This window comes from Periplaneta americana, chromosome 1, assembly GCF_040183065.1.
Source record: "Periplaneta americana isolate PAMFEO1 chromosome 1, P.americana_PAMFEO1_priV1, whole genome shotgun sequence".
Taxonomy (NCBI): domain Eukaryota; kingdom Metazoa; phylum Arthropoda; class Insecta; order Blattodea; family Blattidae; genus Periplaneta; species Periplaneta americana.
The window spans coordinates 216,038,957-216,058,690 of record NC_091117.1 but is presented as its reverse complement, the minus strand read 5'-3'; the positions used below and the strand labels follow the sequence as shown (position 1 = coordinate 216,058,690).

The 19,734-nt window shown below is 36.3% G+C and overlaps 1 protein-coding gene across 3 annotated transcripts in view; it reads right to left on the bottom strand.

The window, feature by feature from the left end:
- LOC138708101 (tubulin polyglutamylase TTLL13-like) overlaps positions 1 to 19,734 on the bottom strand; it is a 54,751-nt gene that overhangs the window by 6,814 nt on the left and 28,203 nt on the right. For all 3 annotated transcript variants that reach the window (XM_069838291.1, XM_069838297.1, XM_069838303.1), the window contains 4 exons: positions 18,650 to 18,775; positions 6,730 to 6,873; positions 4,245 to 4,388; positions 108 to 162 (listed from right to left, as the gene is read on the bottom strand). In XM_069838291.1, coding sequence (XP_069694392.1) covers positions 108 to 162; positions 4,245 to 4,388; positions 6,730 to 6,873; positions 18,650 to 18,775 — 469 coding nt within the window. The remainder of the gene's footprint in view (positions 1 to 107; positions 163 to 4,244; positions 4,389 to 6,729; positions 6,874 to 18,649; positions 18,776 to 19,734) is intronic.

The window sequence follows — 19,734 nt, the reverse complement described above, 5'->3', positions numbered from 1 at the left end:
AACATTACATATGAAGTCATCACAGATGTCTTGTAAACAAATTTGTACTAAATATTCTGATACTAACAGTATGCACAATGCCATTTTGAACTCAAAATAGTACTTACTAGAATTTGAATTAATGAAGAAGTTGTTCCTGTTGACGTGAAGAGGACAATGAGACTATGAAAGAAAAAAATTGAGTCTATTAGTTCCAAAACTTAACATGTCCATAAAATTTGAAAAATGAGTTAATGCATGCTCTGTGTTCTGCACAGAATGGCAAAACGTTTTGGCCCAATATTCAACATTTTACAGAGATATTAAGCACTCAAATCTGTGTTTTGTTCCAAAATTAAACATGTCCATGGTGCCTCACATTCTGGAAGTCAACATGTCCTCATAAAATGAAATTATTACACAGGGTCCAGCAGAAAGATAAATGCCACTCAAGCGCAACGATCAAGAAACCTGTATGGCGGCCAATTAAAACCAGGGAGATCATTCTGCCAGACTTTGTATTATTAATGCCTCTTTTATTCTAGCTTATGCTGGCAAACTTATATGAAATCAAAGATAATGTAATTAAAATTTTAATTACTCAACAATAAACATTTTATTCCTCACATCAATAAATTTAGGAATGCAGTTATATTGTCAGACTCCAAAGCAGCTATTCTATCAATAGTCTCTAAACACACACCTTCTTCTCAAACAGCAGAAATAACTAAAATGCTCTCTCAATTAATATCACTCAATAAAAGAATTGTATTCCAATGGATACCATCCCATTGTGGAATCCTGGCAAACGAGAATGCGGATGCTTTAGCAAAGAAGGGCAGCACTGCTACTGTTACTAAATCTACATATTACTCTGTGAAAAGATTTATTAAATCTACATACTTAGACTTCAACAAACAAAAATCTGATAACACAATCCCAAGGGAAAAAATGGAACTCTCTGCATCAAAATCCACAGTTAATTCCCGATTTACCACGAAAATCGTCTGTAGCTGCATTTAGATTGGCAACAGGCCATGATTGTTTGGCCAAACATCTGCATAGAATTGGAATATATCAGTCCCCTAACTGCCCATTGTGCAACTCAAACCAAGAAATGGATTCGGAACACCTCAAAATCTGTGCTTCAGTGGCTGGTCATGATAATATCTTTGAAAAATATTGGAGTGTAAGAGGTCAAATGACTTTATTGTCAAACGCCTGGCATTAGAAAATAACAACATTTTATTCCTAATAATAAATGCAATTCCTTCAGTAATTACATTACTAACAAGCTCTAAAGAAGGTAAACATTCAGAGAGGAATATTTTGTTGTTTTGAAATGGATCCAGAAAACAAAACTAGAAGTAGTGAGAGTAAAGAATCTCCAACAGAATCAAGGTGAGGTAGAAAAAGGACGAGGGATATGTCTTCATAGAAGAAAAATTAACATAAAAGGGGACAAAATAAAAATAAACCATGTTAGGTACGCTAAGGAAGTTGCAGAAGGATGAAGCACCAATGCAAATAATCACTGCGAAAGTAAGATGTCCCATATCTGAACATTCGTACATGCTGCCAGATAAGAGTATTTGGGCACATTGAGAAAGTTGTTCGAAGAGGGGAAGTCAATCTTAAACTGACATGGACACAGAGACATTTTTTTTCAAAATTTTGGAACGGCAATTTGTCCTCAAGGGTTCTTTTATTGCACGAAAAGTATAACTGACGTTCTGAAGCCATCTGCAAATTGACACGTAAAATTTGCTCCATATAAAATATTTATTTTACACAGACATAAACAAACTTTATCAATTCAGAGAGAAACTACCTACACTAATTTACAGATATTGGTGCACAAAAAAGTGTTTGCTGGAAAAGGAAGAGCATTCCACAAATTGTTCCTGCACCTATATGTTGAGGTGTTGTAGCTAAACAAGCGAAGGCCACTGATGTCACAAATCTTATCAGAAACCATTACTGTCGGTGATGAGGTGATAACTGGCAAACAATCCAATGCCTTAAATTCTATCAAAGATTAATTAATTCTGGTGGAATTTAATACCAAGGAGAACAGGACGAAAATGATTCCCCAATGGTACACAAAGACCTCAATTTGTAGAGTGACTTTCAGACTTAAATTTGAAAAAATGTCCAATTTATGTATTAATATCAATATTCATTCATGAGCTCTCAGACTCATTACTGGTGGAATCAAAACAACTCCAATAGATTCCATGAGATTCCTCACTAATATTAACAGCATCATAATGACAATAGAAGAAAAAGCACTGATTCAATATGAAAAACTTATCAGATTACCAGGAAACAATTGGCAGTCATACAGTCCTCTCTGTAGATTGAAAACTCAAAAAAGTTGCATATCCATTGTTCAAGAATTAAAACAGAAAATCAATATCCCGAATTTAAAAGAAAACCTACAAATTAAACCAAACCCTTTAACTCTATTAAATATAGAATATAATCTAAATTTAACAGAAGAAATACTGAAATCAGAGTAAACACTGAAATACTGAAACAATTGTCTTTAGAGACAATTAATATTAGGTACCCTCCACAAAACTGGCTTCATTTATACACCGACGGATCCTTGATCTCCAGAGAACAAGGTGCCGGTGCAGGTGTTACATGCTGTCTCTTCTCACTTTATAGATCTCTTGGATATGGAACAACAAGTTTTGGTGGTGAAATCATTGCAATAAGTGAAAGTCTCAGGAATCTTCTATGCCACATCAATACATTTAGGAATGCAGTTATATTGTCAGACTCCAAAGCAGCTATTCTATCAATAGTCTCTAAACACACACCTTCATCTCAAACAGCAGAAATAACTAAAATGCTCTCTCAATTAATATCACTCAATAAAAGAATTGTATTCCAATGGATACCATCCCATTGTGGAATCCTGGGAAACGAGAATGCAGATGCTTTAGCATAGAAGGGCAGCACTGCTACTTACAGACCTGTTACTAAATCTACGTATTACTCTGTGAAGAGATTTGTCAAATCTACATACTTAGACTTCAACAAACAAAATTTGATAACTCAATCCCAAGGGAAAAAATGGAACTCTCTGCATCAAAATCCACAGTTAATTCCCGATTTACCACGAAAATCGTCTGAAGCTGCATTTAGATTGGCAACAGGCCATGATTGTTTGGCCAAACACCTACACAGAATTGGAATATATCAGTACCCTAACTGCCCATTGTGCAACTCAAACCAAGAAATGGATTCGGAACACCTCAAAATCTGTGCTTCAGTGGCTGGTCATGATAATATTTTTGAAAAATATTGAAGTGCAAGAGGTCAAATGACTTTATTGTCAAACGCCTGGCATTAGAAAACAACAACAACAACTCATTCATTCATTCATTCATTCATTCATTCATTCATTCATTCATTCATTCATTCATTCATTCATTCAAAGGAACTGGCCACCCTACCCCATTATCTCTTGGTCTAGTTGCCTCATAAGTGGTGCCATGTTGGTATCATTTGTGAAGTTCAGACCTGTCTTCAGACAACTGACTAAACAACAACACAGTTCTCTGCCCAAAGGTAGGTCTTTCACTGCAAAGCCAGCATTCTCCAATCTTCTTCATAATTTTTTTCTGAACTGAATAAAACTAATTTCATCCATACGTCTTCCACATCACTTGAAATAATAATAATAATAATAATAATAATAATAATAATAATAATAATAATAATAATAATAATAATAATAATAATAATAGCAGTAATGTTTCCATTCCTTGTAATTTAAACGAAAAGTTCACTAATCCCGTCTCATTTTCATTCCTTAACGTCACATGTCCCTGAGAATGTGTTCAAAAACTCAAAATGTCCATTTGTACTTTCCAAAACTCTTCATGTCCAACATATTTTTAACAATATTTACTTATAATAAGCAGAAATATTATTACAATTGTTGCAATATTGGTTACAAAAATGAGTTTAACACTATGAAATTTATTCCGCGTCTGTAAATAGAGCATCTTGAATCACAGCAATTTTTCCCCATTTTTCTCAATTCAAATTAACATGGACATGTCAAGTTTTGGAACTAACCAACTTAATTATAAATGCATTTTTTAATGATAGGAATAATGATAATAATATGAACGTTACTGACTTTTGCAATCTCCCCTTTGGAATTACATGTCAAAATACAACTCTGTAAATACTCATCCATAATGAAATATGATATATATTTAAAAAAATGTAGGTAATATGCCTACCCTTTTCGAATTAGAAAACATTGATGGAAGTCTGCTGGTATCTTCTTCCTCAAGATAAGAAATTTTTCGTAACTTGCCAAAGAGACTCAATTTCTTCTCCTCATCCAGTGTGAAACTGCCATTTTTCTTCATTGCATGAATGATCTATACAAAATATATACATAATGTGAAGAAAGCAGTGAAAGTCATACCAGAAAGTATATACACTCAGGGACAAAAAAAACCGGACACTTTAATATTTGCTGGTATTTTGCAAAACATTATCTTCTCATACAATATTATGGTAGCCATCTGTTGTTATGGAGACGTGTATACATAGTTGATTGTTTTTTGTTTTATAAACAAGCCATTATAACCAAATATTCCAATTTTGCTTTCGGAGTTTCAGCTATAACAATTTTGTCTCAACCATTTTGTGCTTCATTATCGTTATCATTCGTTATTTCTTTATTTTTACATTTTCTGAGTTTAAGTGGGGTTGTAACATTTGTCTTAAAACAAGATGCGACCTGAAGATGTGGCTCGAGCTGTAGCCCTTTACGATGATGGACGCAGTGTACGTTACATTGCAAATGTTATGAATATGGCTAGAAGCACAACCCATGATGCCATAAAACGGTATAGAGAGACCCTAGAATATACCAGAAGACCAGGTTCGGGTCGTCCAAGAGCTACAAATCCAAATAAAGACAGGTATATGGTGTTGAGAGTTCTTAGGGAGCGCAACCTGCCAGCTACTAGTGTAGCCCAGCAATTTGTTAACATGCATGGACGCCCAATTTCGGCCAAAACAGTTAGAAGGAGGTTGAAAGCAAGTGGACTGATATCAAGTAGGCCTGCAACTGGTCCCAGACTTCTCAGGATGCATCGAATTGAACGACTGTGTTTTGCAAATGATCACAGGGATTGGAGAAATGGACAGTGGAGCTGTGTTCTGTTCACCGATGAGTCCCGTTTCAATCTGTGCTCACCTGATGGACGTGAAAGAGTTTGGAGAAGGAGGGGAGAACGATTTTCACAGTGTTGCATTTCCGAAAATGTGTCGTATGGATGTGGTGGAGTGATGGTTTGGGCAGGAGTGTGTACGGATGCTCGTACAGAGTTGGTTTTTGTTGAAAATGGAAGACTAACAGCTGATAAGTATATAAATGAATGTTGGCTGATCATGTTGTGCCATTTGGCCAATTTGCAGGCGATAATTTTGTTTTAATGCATGATAATGCACGTCCGCATATTGCCCATGCGGTCGAAGATTATCTCCAAGAAGTGGGAATCCATGTTCTTCCATGGCCAGCAAGGAGTCCAGACATGAACCCAATTGAACACGTGTGGGACATGCAGGGACGGCGTGTTAAGAATAGACGACTGAGACCAGAATCGTTACAAGAGTTGAGGCGAGCACTTGGCGAAGAATGGGAACTTATTCCTCAAGAAGACATTGCTAACGAAATTGAGAGCATGCCAAGACGTATGGATGCAGTTATTCAAGCCAGAGGGGGTAATACCCGTTACTAAAAAGAGTTTTTAATGTTTAAGGCACCATAAAATGAAAAAACAGTTAGACCAAACGATGCCATAGTTATACGCCCTTTGTAATTTTTTGTAAATTTTCTCATCAGAGATTTTTTTTTTTCAAATGTTGTCGTATAAGGTGCTAAATGAAACATTATTTTGTTTAAATGGGTTTCGTTTCATTTTGAAATAATTGATAACAAAATACAAGTAAATATAGAAATTTCCGGTTTTTTTTTGTCCCTGAGTGTATTTTAAAATATGCCATTTGCACTATGTTTATACTTATAAAAAAGTGATTCATATAAAATGGATGGTTTTAAAAATAGCATAGCTTTGTGTACATTGCACCATTTCCCATGGGATTTCGCTTAAAGGACGCAGAAATTATGAGACATTTACAAACTACAGCAAAGATTTCCTTAATATAAAAGCTGAAAATGATAAATAGATGAAAGCGTAGTGGAACGGAGAAAAATTCTCTCCGGCACTGGGATTTGAACCCGGGTTTTCAGCTCTATGTGCTGATGCTTTATCCACTAAGCCACAATGAATTCCCATCCCGGTATTGGATCGAATCCTCTCAATTTAAGTTCCAACTCTTGGGTTCCCTCTAGTGGCCGCCGTCTGCACTAGATCATAGGTGTCTATGAACGTAGGACTAATGTCCACACATGTGCGGAGGTGCACTCATTATGAGTGACTGATTGGCCGGGATCCTACGGAATAAGCACCGTCTTAAATCACGAAGTGATTTATGCATATCATATATAAAGTACATATGATGTTTCCATGCAGATATTCTGCATCATCGTACGATGAAAGAGTAATGGAACGGAGAAAAATTCTCTCCGGCACCGGGATTTGAACCTGGGTTTTCAGCTCTACGTGCTGATGCTTTATCCACTAGTGGCTTAGTGAGGTTAATTTTAGAAATGTTTAGCAAGACTCTATTTGTTGCTTATTATTTTACCTGTTCTGTTATCCCAAAGCTTTTCAACAGAAATTCTCTTTGTGCCATTGCCATACTTCTTTCTTTTTCTTCAGCTTCGACAATTGGATCTGGTTCAAAAGAATTAAGAAACGACTGCTTCTTTTCTGGTACCAGTTTCTTCACCTAAAACAACGAAAATACGGTTTATCTCTGATTTCACTTAATTCTGCATCTCATACTAGAGCCGTACTTGAATAAAAGATGATACTGAAGTACATTAAAAAACACACTGAAAATGTTGAGATAATAACAAATTACAGTTGGTCTTGTTATAAACTACAAATATGAAATTATGGAAGTATAAAGAGGGATGAAGTTACAGGAGAATGGAGAAAGTTACACAACGCAGAACTGCATGCACTGTATCCTTCACCTGACATAATTAGGAACATTAAATCCAGACGTTTTAGATGGGCAGGGCATGTAGCACATATGGGCAAATACAGAAATGCATATAGAGTGTTAGTTGGCAGGCCAGAGGGGAAAAGACCTTTGGGGAGGCCGAGACGTAGATGGGAGGATAATATTAAAATGGATTTGAGGGAGGTGGGATATGATGGTAGAGACTGGATTCATCTTGCTCAGGATAGGGACCAATGGCGGGCTTATGTGAGAGCGGCAATGAACCTCTGGGTTCCTTAAAAGTAAGTAAGTAAGGAATTGGCTGGGTCACTGGTTGAGAAGAAACTGCCTACTGAAGGATGCACTGGAAGGAATGGTGAACGGGAGAATAGTTCGTGGCAGAAGAAAATATCAGATGATAGACGACATTGAGCTATATGGATCAAATGTAGAGACAAAGAGGAAGGCAGAAAGTAGGAAAGACTGGAGAATGCTGGGTTTGCAGTGAAAGACCTGCCCTTGGGCAGAACACCATGAATGAATGAATTTCACTTCTTAATGTTCACTTTTAGTACACATTCTAGTAACACAATAAATTAGTCCATCACTGTGGAGTAATGATTAGCATATCTGACCATGGAATAAGTAAGTCCAGGTTCATATTCCTGGATAGGACAAGTTACCTAGTTGGGGTTTCTCCCGAAGTTTATTCCTCAACCATTTAAAGCAGAATTGCTGGGTAAATTTCGGAGTTGAACGTCGCTCATTTCAACTTCACCTAACATCTTTCAATAGTTTCAGAAAATGAGGATGCAGTAGGATGCAGTACCGTGACTTGCATACAGATGACATCTATCAGAGGAAGCTGCAGAAGCCCCAGGGGAACGGAGGAGCTTTTGTCGGACCTGGGTGATATGCAGCTGAATCAATAATAGTGAACCAGGTCAATACAAGATGCAACAGGATGTAGTACCATGAAGTGCGTACATTGAAGGGACTGCCATCTTAAAATTTCTATCCCAGCTTCCCAGCTTTAGCCTCTAAAGGAAGGATTACTTCGTCCATTTTCCAAGCTGGATACACTTCCTCACGTGCTGCTCTGTTGACCATTACAGTTTTCACACATACCCCTGTACAGAGGATTCTGTTATACTCTATTTTATTGCAAGGAGTGAAGTTCGGTGGCTCCTTACAGATTTATGACTTCCTACACAAACACCTCTGACAATTCCATCTTGTCCCCTCGTCCCAACATTGCACAGTTGCCACAATCCTGGTGACCCTCGAAATGAGACTGACAACATTCTTGGAATTCGGAAAAGATGCAGCAACTCTGCCTCCACGTGGATTTGACAGGAGCCTGTCAATTCTTCTGAACAAGGGTTGTGATTGGTTACTGACAGGAGAGACAAGATTTCCGTCACAGTAAGGAAGACATTTATTTATGACAACCAATTAGTAATGCACTGCCGCTGGGTCTGGTAGATCTTTTGATCGGTGGAATAAATGATATATATCATAATAATTATACCAAATAACCCTGCCATGAAACGTTATAATCAGGATGGTAATCAGTTCGCCGAGGTAATTAAGTGACAACACACATTGCCTACGTTAAAGACAGACATCTATTTAAAATGAACCAAATAATAGCGTCACACAGACTATATATATGTCACAGCGTAATGTTAAATCCAACTGGTTACCTTACATGAATGGTAATTCCTCTTTGTTGGCATCCATCTTGTCGACTCACCTCACTCATAACCAATACTTAACACACATATAATCGTTACACTGAAAATGGACACCCCTCACACGTCACACAACAATGAAAGCCTCCATTTTGAATTCCATACTCGTACAAAGTTTATTGGTGAAATCTCTAAGTAAAACGTTCCAGAATAAGGCAATAAAACTTCTAGTAGCCCGTGGTTGACTATTAGTTACATCACAGCTTGAGAGACCAGAACAGCAAATAAAATAACGATCGGTATTTAAACAGAGTTGACTGCCCGATAGCTAAGCAGAAAATCGCATCCAGTTCAATATAGGTAGCACATCAAATGACTGAGTATAACTTCCCGACCTCGGGAGTAAACGTTACCATCCTCTATCAGTCTTTCTTCCACGATCCAATCGTAGGTTCCCGCAACAACGTGTACGTAACTGAAACTGTCGACACTCTCCCGGTCTGCACGCTGCCTGCAACGAGACTTATTTCTTCCGCGATCCTATCGCAGGTTCCCATACATACATACGTATACACATCCAGCTTGCACGCCGCCAACCACCAGACAGACGCTACTCTAAAAAAAAACACGAAACTGCCGACACACTCCCGGCCCGTATGCTGCCCACCACCAGACAGACGCTACCCTCAAATAATAACTGGCCACACAGGCAAAATATAAACTGGCGCCACAGTCTTAACCAATCAGCAAGCGCTATTATAAAATACTAGTGGCTTGTGCAGCAAATGCTGCTGCAAACTAAGTTCGTTAGACGTTCAAATAAAAATTTTTCAGATTTATTTACAATGAAGAATATTTGTCTTTTTAATAGTTATTTGCTTCCATAATAATGAAACATACTCCCTCTGAATGGATTTTTTTAGGTCAAATACTTTCTCTTGAACCTATCCAACTTCAGTTTTTGAGTTTCAACGCGAAAACGCAAGTATCAATGTCAGGACGATAGCAGTAGTTATTTCAGGTCATTGTGGATTGTAGGCGAAAGTTAAAAAAAATGTCAGGTTTGCTAAGCTTTCGAACAATAGCATTTTCGTATAGCTGCTGCATGTAGAACTTGAAATATAGAGCGCAAAATCATTTTATCCTACTAAGAGATCTTGCTGAAATGATCTGGAGACTACAAAATTTTCTAGGCCTCTTATTTTATCAGTAAGTAATACCTTTTGATCTTTCCTTAGGAACTGTAATTTTTGCGTTCTCTCGAGCCAATACTGAAGACAATGACACACATCAATATCTACACTACACCGCCATTAAGTATATGAAAAAGACCCAACCCCACTGGGCTAATAAGTATAAAAATATTTAATTTTTAATAATAATATTATCATCTTACTTAAGTTTTGTAGTTATATATAGCAGCCACTCAGTAAATTATAGAAATGAAGATCTAAATTAAGATATTCTCTACATTTACTTACATAACCTCAAAACGTTTCACTTTCATGTCATCAATATAGCATCAATATTATGTACATTTAATGAAAAATAGATGCATCATGATATTAACTATAATAATATTTAATTTATAATGATAATAATGTCATCAAACCACCTCAAGTTTCGTAGATTTGAATATCCAATACACAGCTGTACTCAGAAAATTATTATACACTGCAGAATCAGTTTTTAATAACAAATTGAATTGAGCTCTAAATATGTCGGCAATCCTGCAGGTCATGGCCTTCGTGTAATAGCCTATTGTTTATTGTAGTGTGTGTTTTGTTCTGAAATTCAATCAAGTCGGCCGTGATTCGATCAAATTAGTTCTCAAAACTGACAACAAATGGATTTTGGAAAATAAGAAAATTATGTAGGAAAATTGACATTTCACTGAAAACTACTACTTTTCCGAAAAACTTTGGGTTCCAAGCTTCAAAATGAGGGGCCATTTATTAAAATCCGTTCAGCCGTTTTCCCATAATTTCCATTACCAGTTCAAATTTTATATATATATATATATAGATTAACTGCTCCCTCGATCTTAACCAATTAGCAAACGTTATTATAAAATAATAACCGCTCCGGTTTCAACTCATCACAGGTTATAGGAACAGAACCAGAGAATATGGAAAAACAAAAAGATGAGAGGAAGTAAGCCATCTATATATAAAAGAAATAAGACTTAGATCAGAAAGGAACAAACTACAGCTCATCTATGAAGAGTAAGAAGAACTAGAACAAACAGAGAAAGGCATAAGGATAGAAGAAAAGGAAAGAAAAGGAAAGGAGAAACTGACGTGCCGAAATATAAACGGCACAGTAAGGGGCAGTAGAAGGTCTGTCGGCAAAGTCCTTTCTATGAAACTGCACTCCATGAAAAAAAATAGAGTATATACTCTGAGATACTGAATCCTCAACAGAACTTAGCCACCAATATAGGTGCCCAGTCCTAAGACGTGGATGCATTTATCGAGATTTAGCCATGTGTATTCGATTAAAGAAAATATACCTAACCTAAACATCACAGTTCAAGTTAATAATAACATATCAAGTCATGATTAAGGCTATGGATGTGTGAAATTTCTAACTTCTACATTTCTATATCAATTAACCTGAAACTTATACCACACATTTCTTACAATGTGGACATGCAATACACAAATTTTCACTTTGATATTCCAATTAGATTCTTACTTACTTTTTGTTGTTTTTTTTTTTTAATACTGGATTATAATTGTCCCAATTTTCAAAGTTTACGTAATTTTTCTTTAAATTCATATTTAATTTATTCCTGTAGATGTATGTAAAATATAATGCACGCTTTTCATATTTTTAAAATTACTTTTTGAGAAAAAAATATTTACCTTTTTAGTTGTTAATTTTTCAATTTTTTGAAACTTATCACATTCTCAACACATGGTGATTTGAACACTTTCAATAGCAGAAGAAAACACATCGGTCAGTTTACTTCACATGCTTTTGCGAATTTCTGTGCAAAATTTCACTGAGATTGAATAAAAACTGCATTCATTAGAGCTGTGGTACCTAAAGTGTGCTCCGTGGATCCTTCGTGATCTGCTAACACTTATCAGTCGATCCGCAATTGACAATATATATTTTGAAATAAATCTATATAAAAATTACGGGAAAATGGCTAAACGGATTTTAATAAATGACCCCTCATTTTGAAGCTTGGAACCCAAAGTTTTTCAGAAAAATAGTAGTTTTCAGTGAAATGTCAATTTTACTACATCATTTTCCTATTTTCCAAAATCCATCTTTCGTCAGTCTTGAGAACTATTTAATTGCATTTCAGAATAAAACAAAACACGCACTACAATAAACAATAGACTATTACACGAAGGCCATGACCTACAGGATTGCTGACATACTTAGAGTTTAGATGGGTCAGATTTTTTCACATCATAATGCCAATATGTCGATCTTCATTTGTGTAATTTTTTGATAACGTATAAAAATAATTTACAAGTCTGATTCTCTGGTCTGTAGTTTTCCGAGTACAGCTGTGTATTCGATATTAAGAACTACAAAACTTAAGAATGTTTGGTGATATTATTACCATTAAAAATGAAATATTATTATAGTTAATGCAACACATAATGGTATACTGATGATATGATGAAATCTTTTGGGGCCTTAAGTAAGTAGACGCATAGAAAGAAGATTATATATTAGATCTTCATTTCTATAATACACTGAGTAACGGCTATATATATATATATATATATATATATATGTTACTGAAAACTATAAAACTTACGTAACAGCGTGGCCGATCGACGGATGTTGCGTCAACATTTGTTGAGACTATAAATTAGGAATGCCTATAACATCGACATCAACGTGAAGTTTCGATTTTATGCACAAGAACGTATAATCTCATAAACTTCTTTCCATCTGACTGTAGATAATTATTTGAAGAGAAGTAATATATTGATAACGAGATACTAAGGTTATTGTTATGAACTTAACACTACTTGTATTAAACTTGTAGGATATGTGGAAATCAAATCACAGTATAGAAACCATATCTCCTGCTCACAAGGAAGTAATGCCATTGTTTAAAACTTCTGTCGTACATAATTTTGACGTATAATGGATAAACAATTGATCCTCACTACTTTTCCCGCCAAGAGAGCACCTCCTTCTTCTAGCTATGCCTCCGTCTTTCAGTTGCTGACTATAGTAGTCGTGACAGCAGGTTGCAACTTACACGCTTGGCCAACTTATTATGAGATATAATTATTTGGAAGTGTACGTCAGATTTACGTATCAATAGTATTAATAGAAAATTTTCTGTTAGTCCAGTTTATTTATTCCCTTAAGTGTGTTTTATCTAACAAAGTAACACTGGATGAAAACTTACGTGGTGATCGACACTACTCTGCAGATCATGGATGAAAGTTCAGATGATGATGCTGATGATGACGCTGAAGGCAATGTAGAGATTGAATATGAAACTTGTGACAATGACGAGGATCTAAAATACAGTAGGAGAGATTGAGAATCACGTAGAACGCAAGCGAATGGAGAAAGAAGGCAAAAACAAGAAAACAGGAAGAAAAGAAAAGGAAAAGGAAAGGAAAAGGAGAGGAGAGGAGAGGAGAGGAGAGGAGAAGAGCAGAGAAGAGAAGAGAAGAGAAGAGGGCAGAGGGGAGAGAGGAGAGGGCAGGAGAGCGCGAGGGCACCAGGGCTCGACACCAGGGCACGAGGGCACGCGGGCGCGAGGGCACCAGGGCTCGGCACCAGGGCACGAGGGCACGCGGGCGCGAGGGCACCAGGGCTCGGCACCAGGGCACGAGGGCGCGAGGGCGCGAGGGCACCAGGGCACGAGGGCGCGAGGGCACCAGGGCACGAGGGCGCCAGGGCACGAGGGCGCCAGGGCACGAGGGCACCAGGGCTCGAGGGCACCAGGGCGCGAGGGCACCAAGGCTCGAGGGCACCAGGGCTCGAGGGCACCAGGGCTCGAGGGCACCAGGGCACAAGACCGCGAAGGCACGAGGGCACGATGGCAGAGGGGAGAGGGGAGAGAGGAGAGGATATTTTCATAACTCTAACCTACAATCCGCAATGACCTGAAATAGCTATTGCTTCACTCCCACATGTAAAACCGACTGATCGTTCTGACATTGTTACTTGCGTTTTCGCATTGGAACTCAAGAACTGAAGATGTATAGGTTAAATAAAAAGTATTTAGCATGAAGAGAACCATTCAGAGGGGTAGGCCTATGTTTCATTATTATGGAAGCAAATAACTTCCAAAACGTCATTGGAAATAAATATGAAAAAATTTAATTTGACTAATGAACTTAGTTAGTAGCATTTGCTGCACAAGCCACTAGTAACATACAATACTATCATTTTTATCGACGCGATTGTACAGTACTGTATGAAACTGTACTTGTGAAAGTTAGTACATCAGCAAGGGTAGGTGATCTAGCGATTAAATTAATTTAATTTAATTTGAGGATCTGTGAATATTTTTTCAAGTCGAAAGGAATCCACGTTCAAAAAAGTTTGGGAACCACTGCATTAGAGCATTCTGAATGTTACAAAATGTTGAAAATTGGAATATCGAGAAAACAATTATCAAAGTGCAGTATGTATATGATATATACTATCGATATTCTTCCTTCCTATACAGGTCTACCACACACATTTTTCTCCTACATAACAGTGCAAAATATGAACTGAATGAAAAGTAAAATTAGTTAGAATGAAGAACAAAGTCTGTCAGAATGACAGTGACAGTTTAAAGAGCTGCAGCTTTACGTCCCTTTAAATTGTCTAGGGTCTAAATGAAAACTGAAACATTATTTTAATTTTTAGAGTTAAAAGCAAAATTTTCATTTTTTAATGTTTCTTTTTTTTCGTTATTTTTTACCATTTCTTCTCCTCCTTATTCCCAGAACATGAATTTTACCAGCTTATTTTCTAATGGCTTTCGAAATGGGCTACGACAGCAGTCGAAACTACAACAATTTCGATAGATTACTCGCTATCTTGTGAATGCGGGCGTGGCATGCGCAGTGGCTCATTTCGGGGACTTTGATTATTCCGTCGGTCCTTTTTTTTTTTTGTCACTACTGTACCTGCATACTCACTCACTGCATATTATATGAAGATAAAAAACATTGTCAACAAATACGTATGTGAACCATTAAATTAAATTCTGAAGCCCGACAAAGTTCAGAAAATTAAAAAAATTATAGCACACAGCATTTTCAGATTCAACATTATTTTGTCGCAAAGAAAGTTAGATCCTTTGGAAACAAGACTTATCAAGATTAAACATACGAGAAATAAGATTTCTAAGACGCAGTTGTATAAAAATCACTAACTTGGTTGTTTTCAACTGAATGTTAAAATAACTTGAGCAGGGGCGAATGCTAGTCACGAAAGTTAGGCTTGCTCTTTTATTCATTGAGGAAGATGGGAGGATATAATAATTCATAATTAATAAAAATAATCAGACCCACATAAATAATTTATTTTATAATTATGAAATCATTATGAGTCATGGATCATATTCGCTAATCAGATGTAGAAGTTCGATATGATATAACACACATGGCCAACAAAACAGTTTATTTAGTTTTTTTCGACCCTGCCAACCAATGCACATTGTTGTATTGAGCACATATTCTCTATAATGTCTGTCTTCTCTTGAATAGTCCTTCGGGAAAATGGATTTAATAATAAGGTTTCAATAACACACAATTCCGAACTCATTGCAATACTTCAAATTAATGTTTAAGAATTAATAATACATGCAGCAGCTAACACATGCATTCCGCTCATACAATTACATTGCACTCGCAAATCACAGCACATTCCCGCTGTCAGTACTGGTCTGTGTAACATTAAATAGTCATTGGTGTAGCTCTCGGATCAGAGCTTCAAACAACACATAACAGAAGCATGTGCGCCTAGGACAGACTAGGAGGAAGGCAGTTGCGCACGCATCATATTCTCGCTGTTTCTACGTCTTTCCTGTAGCTCCGAGAAACGAGCAAGCATTGCGATACTTGCGGTGTGCAACCTGCGGATGGTATTACGCCTATACAGTATTCCAAAAATCAAAATAAATTTTAATGTACGTAATCCCATTTTGAGAAATACACATTCTACGAAAATATTGGGCTTGTGCAGCAAGCATAGCATGCCCTGAGAAATCGCTCCTGAACTCGAGGTCAATTTCTACAGATATTGTGTAAAATTAACATAAGAACATGTAAACTAGGTTTAGTACTAACTGATATTTGCAGTAAAATATGTGGCAACATAGCAAAACATTAACGAAAATCGTATGGCATGTAAATCCAGTTATTTTCAACTGTTTCGCCAATGAGAGAGAAAACATAATATCACTGCCTTCTGAATATGATTTCGTTTTGTTTGTGCTTATAACTGAGAATGTAATCTTTGCTTAAGTTCTTCCAATACAAATTTTGGTAACCAAAATCTCATTTTAAATTGTTTGTCATCGAGTCACACTCATGGAAAACACAAGGAGCATAGTGAAATTCAATATCATCATCAAATGAGATATTAGAATAATCAGAAACCTGGAAATAAATCTATTAATTTGTAAACTTAACCGAAAAAAAAAAAATTAAAAGTATACATAACATATTTTCACTAAACTGGAACTTGAAAATTGACAAAAGACTGTCTATATACACTCAAAATAAACTTTACTATTTTACTTATTACAAAATATGTTCTATAAACTTCAGTTCAGTAATACGATTAACTTGAGAAGATTAGTCAGTTATATTTAATTTAAAGTTAAGACGAAATAACAAAGTTATATCCCTTTTCATGCAACTTCATTCAAGGAGATCACTGCATTTTAGCCACCCACAACAACACGAGTTATTCACACTTAAGCAACATTACCTAGTTGTATTTTTAAGATTCAGTAAGTTAAATATCATATGCACCCAGACAAATATTTTGGCTACAAAGAAGATGAGATTTTTTTTTGTTTATTTATTTTCAAATGGCCCTTAATGAGTTACTGCTCTTATGTATGAACTAAAGGTACAATCACACGTCGCTACTTTTGCTGCGATGCAGTACAAAAAACTGCGCAAGTCTTGTACTGCGACGTGTGAACAACGGTGCAACCTGAAAAGTAGCGGCTGCCGAACCTGCTGCCCGCTACTTTTCCATGCTGCGCGCAACTTGAAAGTAGCGACGTGTGAACAGGGTTCTTAGGGTTACAGCCGCAGCATTTTTGATATCGGTTTTGTTGAAACTTTTGCTGCGGTTGCAACCAGTGTTACCACCCAAATGTGTCAATGATACTTTTATTGTTTGGATATATTTTAATGTTAAATGTGATGAAAATAAATTATTTGTAACAGTTATTAAATACACAACACAGTCTGAGCATAATTGGTGACGATATAATTCATTTTTTAAATTTTCCATAGCGTAGTTACAAACAGGGGGGTTGCCAACATTGATTACGTGAATATGCTGTTGGTTACCATTTAAGTATGTTTGCGTTTTTAAAAGCTTTATAGTAAAAATAATGTCAATTTCTGAATGCTAGATACGACAGAAAAGCAAATAATAGATAAGGAAGCTTCGCATGAGTGTCTTAATAATGCGAACATAACCACAAAATGTATATTGAGAAGTCAACACGGAAATGGGAACCTGCAGCATGACTGCGGCTGCAAAAGTAGCGCCTTGTGTGTGAACAGACTCGCAACATCCAGTTGCAACTTTTGCAGCACTCGGGTTGCGCAGCACGAAAAGTAGCGTGCAGCATGCTACTTTTGGCTTACGTGTGAACACGACACGCAACTTTTGCAGCTGCAGTATAAAAGTAGCGCTGCAAAAGTAGTGACGTGTGACCGTACCTTTAGTCGCTGAAAGCGTTGCAGCACAGTATTTATATAACCAAAAATTCACTGTTAAATATAACTGAAAGTTACTTTGATGTTTTAATCTGAGGTTAATTGTTTATGCAACTGGCCCTAAACAAATAGATGGATTGATACACTTTGCCCGATCACAAAATAAAAAAAAAATGAAGCTCTATGTTACGTATAAAATCACCTAATTAAAACAAATTAAAATATACAAGAACAATTTCATTGGATAAATAAATTCGCAGTTAACCTAGAAAGACCTGTGAAATTTGAAAAAAAAAAAACTTTTATTCGTTTGCTGAAACAGATCACACAATCTCACATGCCGGAAGGATTATACCATACCATACCATGAGTTGTGTGTCCACAAATGTAAGTACACGGAACTGATGAAAAATTTAACCAAATACAAAATTTATGAAGATATGTTTAGTAACTGGAATAGGGACCGATGGCGACAATGAACCTCCGAGTTTCTTAAAAGCCATTTGTAAGTAAGTAAGTATGTTTAGTGACTGGAAAGATGATACAGAAGTAATATCAGATTCTAATATACAAACCCTAACAATATACAAGAACCTAAGAGACTTCTGAAGAGATTAGAATGGAATTGCAGGCTGCATGAGGCAATTCATGAACTTGCGACCTTGGAATCCAACAGCTTGCATGGAAAACACTAGACCACAGAGGACTGCAAATGCAAGGCGAAAATTCCGGCCATTTCTCGCACACGTCACAATAATTCAATTCTGCTGATCACAGTCACCCACCATCATGGGGAATAAAAGAATTCTACTTTAAAGATATCCCCATCTCATGAAAGAAATTGAAGGAGCTGAATCAGGAGATGTTGATAAAGAAACAAGGATTAAAGAACAGAATGCAAGACAATATTATCATTCTTGTTCATAATAAAGATCTGTGATCCACTCTTCTTGACATTTAACTTACCGGGATATGTCTTTTCTTCATTTTAGGAATGGGCTTGTTATCTCTGCTTAAAGGTGATTCAGGCCGTAACTTGTCAAGATCTTTGCTTTTCCACCCCATTCTGCGTGCTGCTGCCTTTGCTTTACCCTAGATAAAAGTTAAAGAGTGTTAACAATCAGTTATATTGGATATTTACTCGTAGTTGAATGCAAACTGCTATAAAAGCAATAAGATGAAATCCAAACCACAATCCAGACAGATGTAGAGGCCTGAAACATGAGAAATACACCGTGGCCTAACTGTATGAACACGGAATTAAAAAGTATAAAAATTAATTCCGTGGTTATGTGACAGAATGAGTTGTATGAACTCAGAATGATACATTATCCAAGGAATATCTTCTGTATAAACTAGTCTATGCTTTCAGTTGGTGTTAAATTGTTATCTAAAGAAAAGAATTATAAAATGACAGTAGCATTAGACATGAATCTTTCTGATACTGATCATGAATTGCGACATAACATATTTTTGAGAATGTGGAAACAAAAGAAAATAAGACGCACCTGATCTATAGGGATGTCTTATGCGAAGTTTTACCTTTAGATGGCAGGAGCGTTCCATGCGGCACATGTTGTAGGGCTATATTATGTCATATGCTATAGTTGATTACATTCTACCATTTGTTGGTTTTCTGTGCGTGTAAAAATTATATTTATAACTATTTTGTATAACCTGGTATAATTTAATGTAATTCAGTATTTTCTTACCTCATAATTTAATTTAATTTACAACAAATAATAACGTGAACTTTTATAATACTGAGCGATTCTCCTTAAGAGATGGATGGGGAAATCTGCAGTATGCAGAATATAGATACGAGTAAATTGAATGTTCAAGAACCTAAATGAGAACTTTGAGAACGAGGTGCACAAATAAAAAAATAAATAAATAATATAGAAACTCTGTCGAAGGTGAATATTACCTCTTTAATCATTAGTATTTTAAGTATGCTAAAAACAGGATTTGTAGCCACCAATGTGTTTTTTTTATAGGGAAGGGACTATCGAGATTTAATTCCTCGTATTTTTTTCTCTAGTTGCAGAAAG